Source organism: Puma concolor, chromosome C1 (assembly GCF_028749965.1).
Source record: "Puma concolor isolate L17-30 chromosome C1, mPumCon1.1.hap2, whole genome shotgun sequence".
Lineage (NCBI taxonomy): Eukaryota > Metazoa > Chordata > Mammalia > Carnivora > Felidae > Puma > Puma concolor.
In genome coordinates this window covers 150,746,317-150,759,500 of record NC_141674.1, presented here as the reverse complement: position 1 = coordinate 150,759,500, position 13,184 = coordinate 150,746,317, and the positions used below count along the sequence as shown (strand labels likewise).

The following is a 13,184-nucleotide window of genomic DNA, read 5'->3' as shown; positions in this document are numbered from 1 at the left end:
AAGAAGCTGAGCAGTCTATAATTAGCTTTTCCTCTCTCCACAGAATTCGCATGCTTGTCTAGAAATACACCTTTAAAGGATAATCTCCCAGGACATAGGCCCAGCCACAAAGAAGCCTGTCCAAGGTCAGAGAGTTTAGAGAGTAACAAAACGAATATTTGATTCTTACCGGTTTTCAGTTTTTACAAATCCCCAAACACTCTCCTGAATACATTGGGAAAATAGGCAATCAACCACATGAATTTAGCCATAGATTGTATATATTTTAAATTGGTCACTGTTTCTTTTAACAAGTAAATACCTGCTATGGGCTAAGTGGCGAGTTAGAGGCTGGGACAGAAAGAAGAGCCGTTGGTCCCTATCCAAAGGGATGCTGAATCCTAGGCACCACCATTTCTGTGTCCATTGCTGTTGTTGTGAAATTATCTACTCTGGGTCTAATTTCATTTTCATATATTATATTTATTTCCAATAACACTTTTTAATTGAGAATTCTATGCTGAGGGGGCTCCTGGGTGGTTCAGTTGTTTAAGTGTCTGGCTGTTGATACCAGCTCAGGTCATGATCTCACAGTTTGTGTTTGAGCCCCGCGTCAGGCCCTGTGCTGACAGCATGGAGCCTGCTTGGGATTCCCTCTCTCTCTTCTCTCTCTGCCAATCCCCTACTTGTGCCCTCTCTCTTTCAAAATAAATAAACTTAAAAAAAAGAATTCTATACTCATGAAAAAATATCTCTCATCCAAAAAAACAAAGGAGCAGTGTTTTGCTTTCCCTAGTCTGCCTTCTAGTTTGACTGTAAAATGAATTTTATTTTTCAGAGTTCATTTCAATTTTCTGCAAAGGATTTAACAATGGAATACAAAAATCTCAGGTATCTGCCTTTAGCTTATTTTTAAAACCCTTCTTACATAGAAGTTATAGCCTTGTATTTTATGTATCACCTTTACTGTTGCCATTAAATTAAAACTCTTTTAGGAAAAACTTTAGATTCTAGTTCCATTGCTCTTTTGACATTTCATTGATTACTATTTCACTAAAGATATTAACTTTCTCTAGGGTGCAGAGAGACTAAGAGAAATTATACAAAAATTTCTACTGAATGAATTTCCCCACCTTCTTGGTGATTGTACGTACACCTGCCTTCCTTATAAGGAGAACAAGGAAGTAAATCATGTTGAAGTTGCTTTTAAACACAGCTTTCCTTCTTTACCTGTCCAGGTAGCCTGTTTTCATTTCAGTCTTAATGAAAACTTTTAAATTTACATCTCAAGTTTCTTTTCAAAGCAGCGTAAGTAGTATTTAAAATTTTACACCTCAAGAAAAGAAAGACTTTAACGATGTTCAGCTTTGGTCTTGTAATGTTGAAGGTAATTCATTTTTTAATCTGTCTGCACAGCGAGAACTGAAACGAATGGGGATTGAACTGCTTTGCCTGTTCTTTCTATTTCTAGGAAGGAATGATCACGTACAAGGTAAGACCTAAGCTCTCCGATATATTGCTTTCGCGGTATGCTTGACAAACCTGTCATTTGGTTCAGAAACTAGATCTGAAGTCATTTTTTATTTGATCTGTTCGTTTGCTCGTTGCCATTGAAGGAACACTAACAAATTACAGGCGGAGGCAGGGCTGTTCCCACAGCAAATGCTCTAGGCTTCAGGTAAATAAATACAAAGGTTGCGTGGGCATCTTAATGAGGAGAATTAAACAGCTTTTCTACACAATAGGGCTCCTTAATACCTTCGTGACAACCATCTTGGTAACTTTTCTAGCTATTCTATTGTACAAGGTCTTCCGCTTAAGAGTAATAATCTTGAAAAAGAAGACCTTATTTTAAGAATAAAAAAATAACACATTTAAGAGAGAAGCATTTTTTAATGGTTGCAAATAATTTCTAAAAATTAAAGTGGATGATAGTGAATGAGGCTAATAAATTGAATGATTCTAAGTTTGTGAAAGCTGAGATAGTTTTATATTTCAAGAAAAAAAGAATGATCATTTTGGCTAAAAAGACATAAGTGTTCTCAATGTGACGGATGTAAAATATGAACTTTTTAACGAGCTGCCAAAATTTCAAGGACTGATCTTTGAAGACTAAAACTGACTTTGATGTTGTTTCATTCATGTATTTTAAGAGCCATACTTCTTTCTCGTAAGTGGAGTGACCGAAAGTGTGCTGAATCCCTTGTGTCTTGCTGGGTTTAAACACAGGTGGCTGTGCTATGGGAGGTGCAGAAACCTGTGAAGACTGCTTACTCATTGGACCTCAGTGTGCCTGGTGTTCTCAGGAGGTAAAACAAATGACCTCATCGTGTTTATAAAAACTGCAGTTATACTTCCTGCGGATTCCATCGATGATTATTCTGATAGTTTTCTGCTTTCTGTGGGGTATAGGAGCGAAACAAACCAGGAAAGAAAAATGTAAGCATTAGTAGATCACAGTGTCATTCACGTGATTACTCTCAGAAACAATTTGCGGAAGTAGTGAATGTCAAATCATTGTGAAAAATACCTAACTCGGGGTCTTTTATTAACCTGATCCCTCCTCTTATTTTAAAGTCGCTTCTAACCGGTTACATGTCAAATGCCAAGGCTCTGAGTAATCAGAGATCACGGAGAGGATATTTTCTAAAGTTAAACATACATTTAACTTCAATAGCATAGTTGCACTCTGTCTAAGGATCCATTCGGAGCCACTGCCGGGTTCTAAGAGATGTCTTCCAGGTTTGGGGCAAATTTTAGTATTCAGACAGTATCCAGTTCTTTTAAAAATTAAGCTTTCATGAGCTTGGTGACTCTGTACCACACTGATGACAAAGCCCGAAACAGACATTCCTTATCTGATCAAACGGAAAACTATGTAAAAGTAGTATAAGGGGGTGGGGGCACATGTAACAAGGAATCCTAAGTCACTGCCTCCTGTGACACCTTAGAGCCATCTGTAAATGATTCCTGAGCTGTCTTAACTCTTCCTGGATTTAAAACAATTCTCTACTGAATCTCACAAAAAGAATCTGAACACAAATCAAAGCATACAAACGCCAAGTTCAGCAAGAACTGAGTAGTATGCTCAAAGGGGAACAAACCTGAGTGCCTGGCTCAGGAGTAGGCTATAATTACTAAATCTCAAATTCCAAGTTGAGTGTATACCATGGAGGAAAGCCTCACAGACACAGAGCACAAACCCAGCTCACTCCCCCACTACTGATCTGACTGATGGGACATACATACACATGTGAGGGAGTTATGCTTTTTGTAAACTCATATATCAAAAGCAGTTTTGAGAATATACAAAGAGGAAAACCCACATTTTTTTATGTTGACTCTCTGAGGAAGATGGTGTTAATTTCATGCCAGAGACCCACAACGACAAATCAGTCTAACAATACGCCTACCTGTAGATTTTTATTTAAATGTATTATTTTAGCACTCATTAGAGGGGGCTTCTTTTTTTTTTTTTAATTTTTTTTTTTTTCAACATTTATTTATTTTTGGGACAGAGAGAGACAGAGCATGAACGGGGGAGGGGCAGAGATAGAGGGAGACACAGAATCCGAAACAGGCTCCAGGCTCTGAGCTGTCAGCCCAGAGCCCGATGCGGGGCTCGAACTCACGGACCGCGAGATCGTGACCTGGCTGAAGTCGGACGCTTAACCGACTGCGCCACCCAGGCGCCCCTAGAGGGGGCTTCTTAAGTCACTCCTGAATAGCTTTATTTGTGCATGACACTTGTTAGTCACATTATTGTCAATTTTCAAAGGCAGAGTATTCTGAACACACTCTAACAGGAGAAGTAGTTACATCAGTTGAGACAACTGAAGCAAACAGTACACGAGGCTTCTGTTTAGAGTAGATTGGAAAAAAAAATAGGTTCTATGGTTAACACCACCTCTGACACTTTGGCCAACACTGTGGTTTCAGGTGGTGGCAGCGATATTGTGTTGAGAAGCGTTCTGAGGCCTTGTCAAGCCACTGTTAGTCTTGGATATAGCATGGGAAGTTACAGTGTTTGCTATGCTTAGTCTAGGGCCTCAAATATGTACCAGGCCTCACTGACAAATAATGAATTCTAAAAAATCAATTTCAGAAGAAATGTAACCTTTCTAGTTGGTGAAATAGCTAGAGTGGCTTAGAATTCTAAGAGATGAGGAAAACCCTATGAGCTTTGGTTTGCTTCTTTCCAAGCATGACAGTCCATGAGCCTCAAATTTGACGTTGCCTAGAACTTCAGTAGCTCTAGAGCAGCTGTGCTGTGGGGTAAGTCAGGTAATTATCTCTCAACTCCATCTGGGTCAATGTTGCAAGGTTGTTTCTAGCCTGGAAACATCATCTCACTGCCTCCTGTTACCAAGTGGATCAGAAGGGGCCTGGGAAATTCCTGAGTCCTACCTACACAAAAAAGTAGTCTTTTACACCATATTCCTTTGCTTCCCTTCTCCACTTCCAAATCTTGGAGAAAAGTTCCAAAAGACCTTGAACTGGAATACTTTCAGACACTGAGTTTACAGTCCCCAACAGGTCAACTTTAGTGAAGTAAGGCCTCAATAGAGGGGTAATGAATGTATCCACAAGTTAAGCCAGAACAGAGAGCTAGATGGGGAGATGTCACAATCTTTGCCCTTTCGGAACCCACAGGAAAGGCTTTCTTTGTCGTCAGATTTGATAACAGACACACGGAGAGCTAAGACAGTCCAGGAGCCTACAGGTCAATCCAAGCAGATATTTTCATGGAATGATATTAACTTTATCAACCAACTGTTTCAAGGATCTGGTGGTCATGGCACAGAGCTTTAAAGAAGTGAGCATTAAGAACAAAATAGCAACACAAACAAATAAACAACTGGTAGGGGAATTCAACTGGTATAATTAAAAGGAGAATCCAATTTTACTCAGAATTTCACTGGCAGAATTCTCTGGTTATTCTGCTATAACTTAATTTTAGGCCTACAATTAACATCAGGCACATGGGGATATGATATACTGAGTATGGCAAGCTGCCTAACTAGCAAAACAAGCAAAAAAAAAAATTTTGTCTTATAAAGAAATGGAGATTTGTCTTATTTTTCTCTTTATTGGTTTTTTTTTTTTCTTGTTTTAGAATTTTACCCATCCATCTGGAATTGGAGAAAGGTGTGATACCCCAGCAAATCTTTTAGCTAAAGGATGTCAACTAACCTTCATCGAAAACCCTGTCTCCCAAATAGAAATACTTACAAATAAGCCTCTCAGTGTAGGCAGACAGAAAAATAGTTCTGACATTGTTCAGATTGCACCTCAAAGCTTGACTCTTAAATTGAGACCAGGTATGTTGTGATTTACACGAGCATTGGCTCATGTAAATAAATCTACCGTCACATATGGTAATACCATTATTAAGCTAATAGATCTGGTACCATGTTACATATCATGATTATTATGAGTCAGAGTTCCCATTCTTAAGGAAATAGAGAATCTCTGGCCTAATACTCTTCTTCATTCACATTGGTCACTCACACTCCAAATGCATCACTAAAATAAGCTTATCTAATAGTAAGCATTTGAATTGCTCAAATGTTGTTAGGGCCTACCTCACATTTCTTCAAGAACTGTAATGTAGCTTTAAACACCTCTTTATTTTCTTCTCCCTGGCTAAAACCACATACAAAAAATTCAGCTTATCTTCCATCTAAATGGACGCTAGTTCTCCCAAGGAGATATAAAATATCCTAACTTTTACCTCCTTTAGTAGCTCTAAACTCACTACTGAAAGATTTTTCATGGGCTCATTCACTTGTAAACTTGACCAGGTAGTTTATGAAATCCTCAGTATCTTCAGCAAGTTCTTATTGGTATGAAGTAGCCACTTGGCCCAGTAAATGGCTATTCACAAGTAAGTCTCAATGTATTTTTCATCTAAACATTTATTTATTTTTGAGAGACAGAGTGAGATAGAGCACGACTGTGGGAGGGAGAGTACATGGGGGGGGGGGGGGGTACATAGAATCCAAAGCAGGCTCCAGGCTCTGAGCTATCAGCACAGACCCTGATGTGGGGCTTGAACTCACGGACTGTGAGATCATGACCCCAACTGAGGTCGGACGCCCAACCAACTGAGCCACCCAGGTGCCCCAGTCTCAATGTATTTTTAAGGATTTTCTTTTCTTCCATGGGCTTTGCAGGTAGTGAACAGACCCTGCAAGTGCAAGTCCGCCAGACAGAGGACTACCCAGTGGACTTGTATTACCTCATGGACCTCTCAGCCTCCATGGATGATGACCTCAACACAATCAAAGAGTTGGGCTCCCTGCTTTCCAAGGAGATGTCTAAATTAACCAGCAACTTTAGACTGGGCTTCGGCTCTTTTGTGGAAAAACCCGTCTCCCCTTTTATGAAAACAACACCAGAAGAAATCGCCAACCCTTGCAGGTAAGTAAATGATTCTCTGGCATCTTTGAACACTGATTTTCTGTAGAGATGGCCCTGCTCTGAGTGGCATTTGCCAGGAGCTTGCTAACTCCCTGGCATTTCCCTCCTGCCAGGTTGGATCTTGGCAGCTCTCTCAGTTGTCCGGGCATTTTGGAACCAAGGTGACCTCATCTTAATACCTGGTTCTGGCCTTGGGTTCTTTCAGCACCCTCACATCTGTCTTCCTGTATAGAATCTTTTTTCAGGAGTGGCAAATTTGGCTTTGTGTTCTGCAGACAGGGGAAGTGACTCTTTCGCTATAGGTTTCAATGGCCTGTGTCCATCTACAACCTCTCAGAGACCTTCTATTCCCAAAGGCCGCCTCTTTCTGAGCCTGTTTGACAGTAACCCATACTTTCTCAGAGTATGTTTCTCCATGACCATGATTTCTGCCAAAATAACAATTCATACAGTTCCCTCTGACATACTTTGGGAAATGTGGATTTCTCTTATCGCTTGGCTTTCTCTTATTATTTCCAGCCTTCTCTGCTACCCAATTCAGTAGGAAAATAAGCATTATGGACTCTATTGTAACCTGCTACTGTCAGCTATTAAAACCATGTGTTATCCAGGTGATGGTCAAGGGAAAGTGGCTTTGTGATGGCATACGTGTACAGTCAATGACATGTTCAAAATCAAATGATTCAACATCCTTCTATTAAAAAGAGCTACCATTTGCTGTGTGCCAGACACTGTGCTACAGGTTGCACACACATGACCTTATTCAATCTTCATAATAACAGCAGTTCAAAGCGGGTTTTATCATCCTTCTACTCAGAGGAAGTAACAGAGGCTCTGAGAGGTTAGTAATTTTCCCAAGGCCACATGACTAATCAGTGATCTGTACCAAAATCTGGGTTGGTCTAAAACCAAGCCCCTTACTATTATGAATCCAGTATATATGCAACGGCTTTCCAAAAGTATATTGACTTTTAATACTTTTATACACCCAAGGCATCAATCTCTAAAAGACAAGCACCTTTATAATATCATTTAAAAACTTTTCAGTGTGGTTCCCAACTAGAATCTGACATAGACAAAGATAATTTGACCATGAAAGGAACTCATCACTGATTGTAGCTGTTAGGAATTGTGTTTGGTTGCAAGCACCAGAGATAGTAGCTTAAAAAGGGAAGGTTTTTGGTTTTTGTTTTCTTTTTCACATGAAGGGAGTCTAGAAAAAGGCAATTCAAGGCTGGTATGGCAGTTCCACACATCAGGGATCTGGGCCTTATCTGCTTTTTGCTCTCCCATCATTGACTCTTGGATTTTATCTTCAAGGCCCAAGGAGTTTTCAGGGATGCAACTCATTACTTCTTCATTCCAGGCAGTAAAGAAAGAGGAAAAGAGGGGCAGATCAATAAAAGGCACTGCCTTTCTCCCCACCTTTTATTTCGAGTATCATTGACACGCACCAAGATGCCATACATCAGAAATGTTCAGTTTGATGAGTTTTGACAATTGAATATACCAATATAATTACCACATAAAACATGATGTAGAACATTTCCATCACCGCAGAAAGTTTCTTTGTGGCACATTATCGTTGGTTCTATTCGCCTAGAGGTAACTGCTTTCTGATTTCCATAATTTAGATTGGTTTTGTCTATTCCTGGATTTCATATAAATGAAATAGTATACACCTTTTGTTTCTGGCTTCTTTCATTCAATATAATGTTTCTGAGACTCATCCATGATTTTATGTTGATCAGTAGCTTGTTCCTTTCGGTTTTAAGTAATAGTCCGTTGTATGGATTTACTACACTTTGTTTATTCATTCTTTCATTGATGGATATTTGGATTGTTTCCCATTTTTTGCCTATCATGAAAAATGCTGCCATGACTGCTTGCCACTAAATCTTTGTGTGTATGTATGTTTTTATTCCTCTTGGATAGATACCTAGAATTGGAGTTACTAAATTGTATGATAAATGTAGTTTTAATTTTTAAATAAACTATGAGATTGTTTTCCAAAGTAGATTTGCCATTTTGCATTTCCATCAGCAGTGTGTTCCAATCATTCCAAATCCTTGATAACACTTAGTACTGTCAGTCTTTCCAGTGTTAGCCATTCTGATAGCTATGTATATTATTGTAGTTTTGATTTGCATTCCCCTAATAACAAATGATGTTGAGCATCTTTTCATGGTTTTCCTTCCATTCTCATATCTTATTTTGTGAAGTATTTTTTCAAGTTTTTTGCCCATTTTTAAAAATTAGATTCTTTTCAATATTATGTTATATAATTTCCTTGTATATCCTGGATAAAAGTTCTTTGTCAAATATATGTTTCACAAATATTTCTTCCCTGTTTGTGGGTTGTATTTTTATTTTTCTAGCAATGCAACTTTTTGGTCAAGCAAAAGTTTCTAATTTTGTGGGAGTTCCATTTTTCAATTTTTAAATTTGTGGCTAGTGTGTTTTTTTGTCCTAAAAAAAATCTTTACCTTAGCAAATATCCCAAATATTCTTCCTATTTTTCTTCTAGAAACTTTACGGTTGAAGCTTTTGCATTTAGGTCTATGACCTCAAATTGGTTTTTGTATTTAGAATGAGGAAAAGGCTTAGGTTCATCTTTTGTTTTCATGCAAATACCCAATTGCTCCAGCACTATTTGTTAAGCAAGACTTTCCTTTCCCCATTGAATTACCTTTATATCTTTGTTAATAAGTAATTGACTATATATGTATGAATGTAATTCTGGACACTCCATTCTGTTCCCCTGATCCATTGAATACACCCATGTAACCACCAATGCCTTACAGTCTTTATTACTACAACTTTATAAACAGTCTTAAAATCAGGAGCGTAAATTCTCCAACTTTGTTCCTCTTTTGTTTTGCTATTCTAGATCCTTTGCATTTCCACAGAAATTTTAGAATCACATTGTAGATTTCTTCAGAAAATATGCTGAGATTTTGATTGGAATTGCATTGAAATGATGAGTCAATTTAAGGAGAATGGACATCTTAAAAATACTGAATGTTCCAATCATTGCATATGACATATATTTTCATTCATTTAGGTCTTGTTTACTTTCTTTCAGCAATGGTTTGTCATTTTCAGGGTAGATATCCTATACATCCTTTTTTTGATTTATTCCTAGGGTTGTTTGGTTTTTTTTTTAATTCTGTTGCTAAAGGTATTTTCTACTTGTTTGTTGATAACATATAGAAATGGAATTATTTTGCATATTCACATTGCATTCTGCAGCCTTGATAAATTTTTCTCATTGGTTCCAGTCTAGTTTTTTATAGATTTCTTAGAATTTGTTATGTACATGATCGTGTCATTTATAACAACCTCTTCCTCTTCCAATACTTATGCCTCTTCTTTCTTTTTCTTGCCTTGTTGTACTGCTTAGGGTCATTAATACGATTTTAAATAGAAGTGGAGAATGATGTTACTTAACTTGCTTGTGATCTTAGGAGGGAATCTTCAATGTTTCACTATTGGTTATATTATCAGCTACTGTTTTTTGTTTTGTTTTGTTTTGTTTTTATTCCTTTATCAGATCAAGAAAGTTCTTTTCTATGCCTTATTTGGTAAATTTTTAAAAAATCATAAATGGATGATGAATTTTATTTCCTTGACTTAAGGAGTTTTGCCACAAATTTTCCCCAATTCCTCATACTTTCATCTCATTGGCCAGGACTTGTTACATAGCCATGGCTAGTTGCAAAGGAAGTGTATTGCTACCCCAAATGAAGCCAGATTTCTGGTAGTAGAGAAGAATAGCAGTTCTGGCAAGACTCAACAAAGAGCTTTCTAGAGAATAGATTTATGCTGCATATTAAATAGTAAGGTATGATTACTATTATCAATTGTTTGATTCACTTGTGAAGGGAAGTGAACTTGGTTCTAACAGCCTCCCAAAGCATTTCTGATGCTCTGGCCCTCATATATATATATATTTAATAGAGAATGTTGTATTTGTTTAAAATGTGTATTTATTTATTTATTTTTAATTTGTATTTATTTAGATCTCTGGTATGTTAAGCTTTGGTAGAAAGTCTAGTAGTGCAGTTTCATCTAGGATTACAAAGTCCAACCTCTGCCCCAGGGGCTTAGTCAAAATCATTCTTTCTGTCACAGGCCAGATAAGAGGTAGTAACATCAAGTACAATAATGACCATGGGAACCAATGAGTAAGGACTGTTACCAGAGAAAACAATTAAAATTAACAAACCAATGGCTCAGCTAAGTTGGCAGCCCATCATCTAACAATAAGACCCTGTCCTTAATCAGGTTCCTAGAAAAAAGGAAGCAGTTTGGCTTTTTATAGCTCTGACTGCATTTCATTCATGCATTCATTTATTCATTAATTCATTCAACAAAAATTTACTCTGCTCCAACTACATAACAAGCCTTGTGCCAGGCATGGAGATATCTGGAAGAAAAAGACTTACACTCAGTCCTCAAAAAGCTGAAATTCTTTGAGGAGCAGGCACACAGTATTAGCATGGTCATTAAAAGCATGGGCTTTGCCATCAGCCCTGCATTAGGTTCAGATTTGTCTACTCACTTGTAACATCAACTTAAGTGAACACTTTCACCCTTAAAGCTTCAGTTTGGATTAACCATACTGATCACACAGAGTGGTTGTAAAGACTGGGTGAGGTAATGAAGCATTTGGTACTGGCCTTGACCTTGAAGTTCTCCGTAAGTGGTAGTTACTACCAACATCAACAGAGTGAAGTTAGGGGGAGAGCAGAGCATTGCACAAGCTGTGGTGAATGGAGTCCCAAAGGAGAATCATCCATTTGATCTCTTGAAAAGTCAATATTTTCCAAAGGTGTTTCTTTTATTCTTGTTTGCAAAATTTGCCATTAGTTAAAATTATAAATAATGAGTTATTTCCTGCAGTATTATATTTTTTCCTTGCCTTTCACATCCCTAATTCTCCCAGTTTCTCTGTCCAGATACCACCCCCAGACATATACTCACCAAGAACTCAAATACCAAACATAATAGTCAATCCTTTGATCAATCCAAACCTCATAATTATGGAATAAAATGTTCTTTGGTAGGAAGGCAATAAGAGGAAAGAGTAAGGAGTTCTTCAGACCTGGGTTTAAATCCTAACCTTGGACAAACAACTTACTCTCTTTTAGTAGGTCTCTTCCCATATAAATGAGGATAATAATATTCATGTCCTAGGGTAATCATGACAATTGAATGAGGTCAGAATATAACAAACATTCAAAACAAGTATTAATTTTCTTTCTCTCATCCATACTTAGTATTTCTAGTTATTTTTAAGTAGAGTCCTCACAATTTTAGACCTCAGGACTTTCTTATATTTTCAAAAATTAAGACCCCATAAAGCTTTAGTTATGTGGGTTGTATCTATCAAAATTCAGCATCTTAGAAAATAAAACTGAGAAATTTTTTAAATGATTATTTATTGATTCATTTCATAATTCCAATAAGAAACATGCCATACATTATTATAAAATCACATCTTTATAAAAAAAATTTATATTTTTCATAACAAGACACAAATCAGCAAGAAGAGTGGCACCGTTTTACATTTTTACAAACCTCTTAAAATGTCTGGTTTGATAGAAAACAACTGGATTCTCATGTCTTCTTCAGCATTTAATCTGTTGCAATATTTTGTTTTGGTTGAATTCCATGAAGAAGGTCAAATCTCGCATAGATTTATAGTCGGAAAAGAGAGAAGCATTTAATAGCTTTTTACAATGTCTGTGGACATTCTTCTTTGATACTACATTCAAACTGGACAAGAGGTAAAAGTTAGTTTCAAGTGGAGTCTGAAACAATATCAACGAACTTTGCATAAAGCCATTGTTCTGTCTTGCACTTTGAATGGCTGTTTTACCCATGTATGTGATTTTGTAATATACTTCGGTAATTTGGAAAATATTTTTTCAGTGAATTATGTAGATCTTCCAAGTTTCCTAACACAGTATTGAAAAAAGTCACATTTGTTAATATCACCACAAATCTCATCAGATAAGTGTGCAAGTCCTGAGAAGCTATTAATCTCATGGGTAGCAGATTAAAATTTTCCAGAATTCTAATTTTCTAGTTACCTCAAATTTTATCATTGGCAACAAATACTGACAGCTGTTTTCCTTGAAGGACAGGTTTTCCTCATGTTTAAGAACATATCTGCCACATACCCAAGTTGGAATAATAGTTTGGCTGGCACACATTCTTTCAGGTAAAAATCTTCTATAAAAAAAGGGCCAGTTGAGTTCAAACAACTGCAGAAGTTTTTTGTCACTGTGAACATCGTGCTTCCGTGTGCCGCAGAAATGTTGTATGCATATTTCCCATGTGGTTACACAGAAACGCTTTATTTATTATTTATTATATTTTTATTTTTTAAGTAGGCTCCATACCTAACGTGGGACTCAAACTGATGACCCCGAGATCAAGAGTCTCATGCTCTACAAACTGAGCCAGGCAGGTGCCCCAGAAATATATTTTTTTTAAAAACACGTATTCGAGGGTGTAGACTTAATAAAATGAATAACTTTTACTGCTTTATCAAAGATAACCAAGTAAAACTAGCAACTTTATTATGATGATAAATGCTTGCCAGTAAAAATCATAAGAACCACTACTAGCCAGGTTTGAGCCGTTGCCTTGATCTCCAGCACCAGCTGTTTTACTCACCACTGCTTTTGCAGCATCAGTGCAAATGTCAACACAGTGAAAAAGACAATAACATCTTTTATTATTATCAGAAAATAGTTCGACCCGATGGCCTC

At 37.2% G+C, this 13,184-nt stretch overlaps 1 protein-coding gene across 11 annotated transcripts in view; it reads left to right on the top strand.

Moving 5' to 3' along the window:
* The window catches only part of ITGB6 (integrin subunit beta 6), a 133,002-nt gene that overhangs the window by 55,194 nt on the left and 64,624 nt on the right, over positions 1–13,184 (top strand). Inside the window, exons 2-8 of one of the 11 annotated variants that reach the window (XM_086718742.1) lie at positions 44–125; positions 818–870; positions 1,056–1,217; positions 1,396–1,471; positions 2,209–2,288; positions 5,096–5,127; positions 6,156–6,402. In XM_086718742.1, coding sequence (XP_086574868.1) covers positions 1,457–1,471; positions 2,209–2,288; positions 5,096–5,127; positions 6,156–6,402 — 374 coding nt within the window. In that variant the 5' untranslated portion in view covers positions 44–125; positions 818–870; positions 1,056–1,217; positions 1,396–1,456. Of the gene's footprint in view, positions 1–43; positions 126–817; positions 871–1,055; positions 1,288–1,395; positions 1,472–2,208; positions 2,289–5,095; positions 5,301–6,155; positions 6,403–13,184 lie in introns of all 11 variants that reach the window. The other 10 variants (XM_086718740.1, XM_086718735.1, XM_086718737.1 and 7 more) reach the window with 10 other exon arrangements.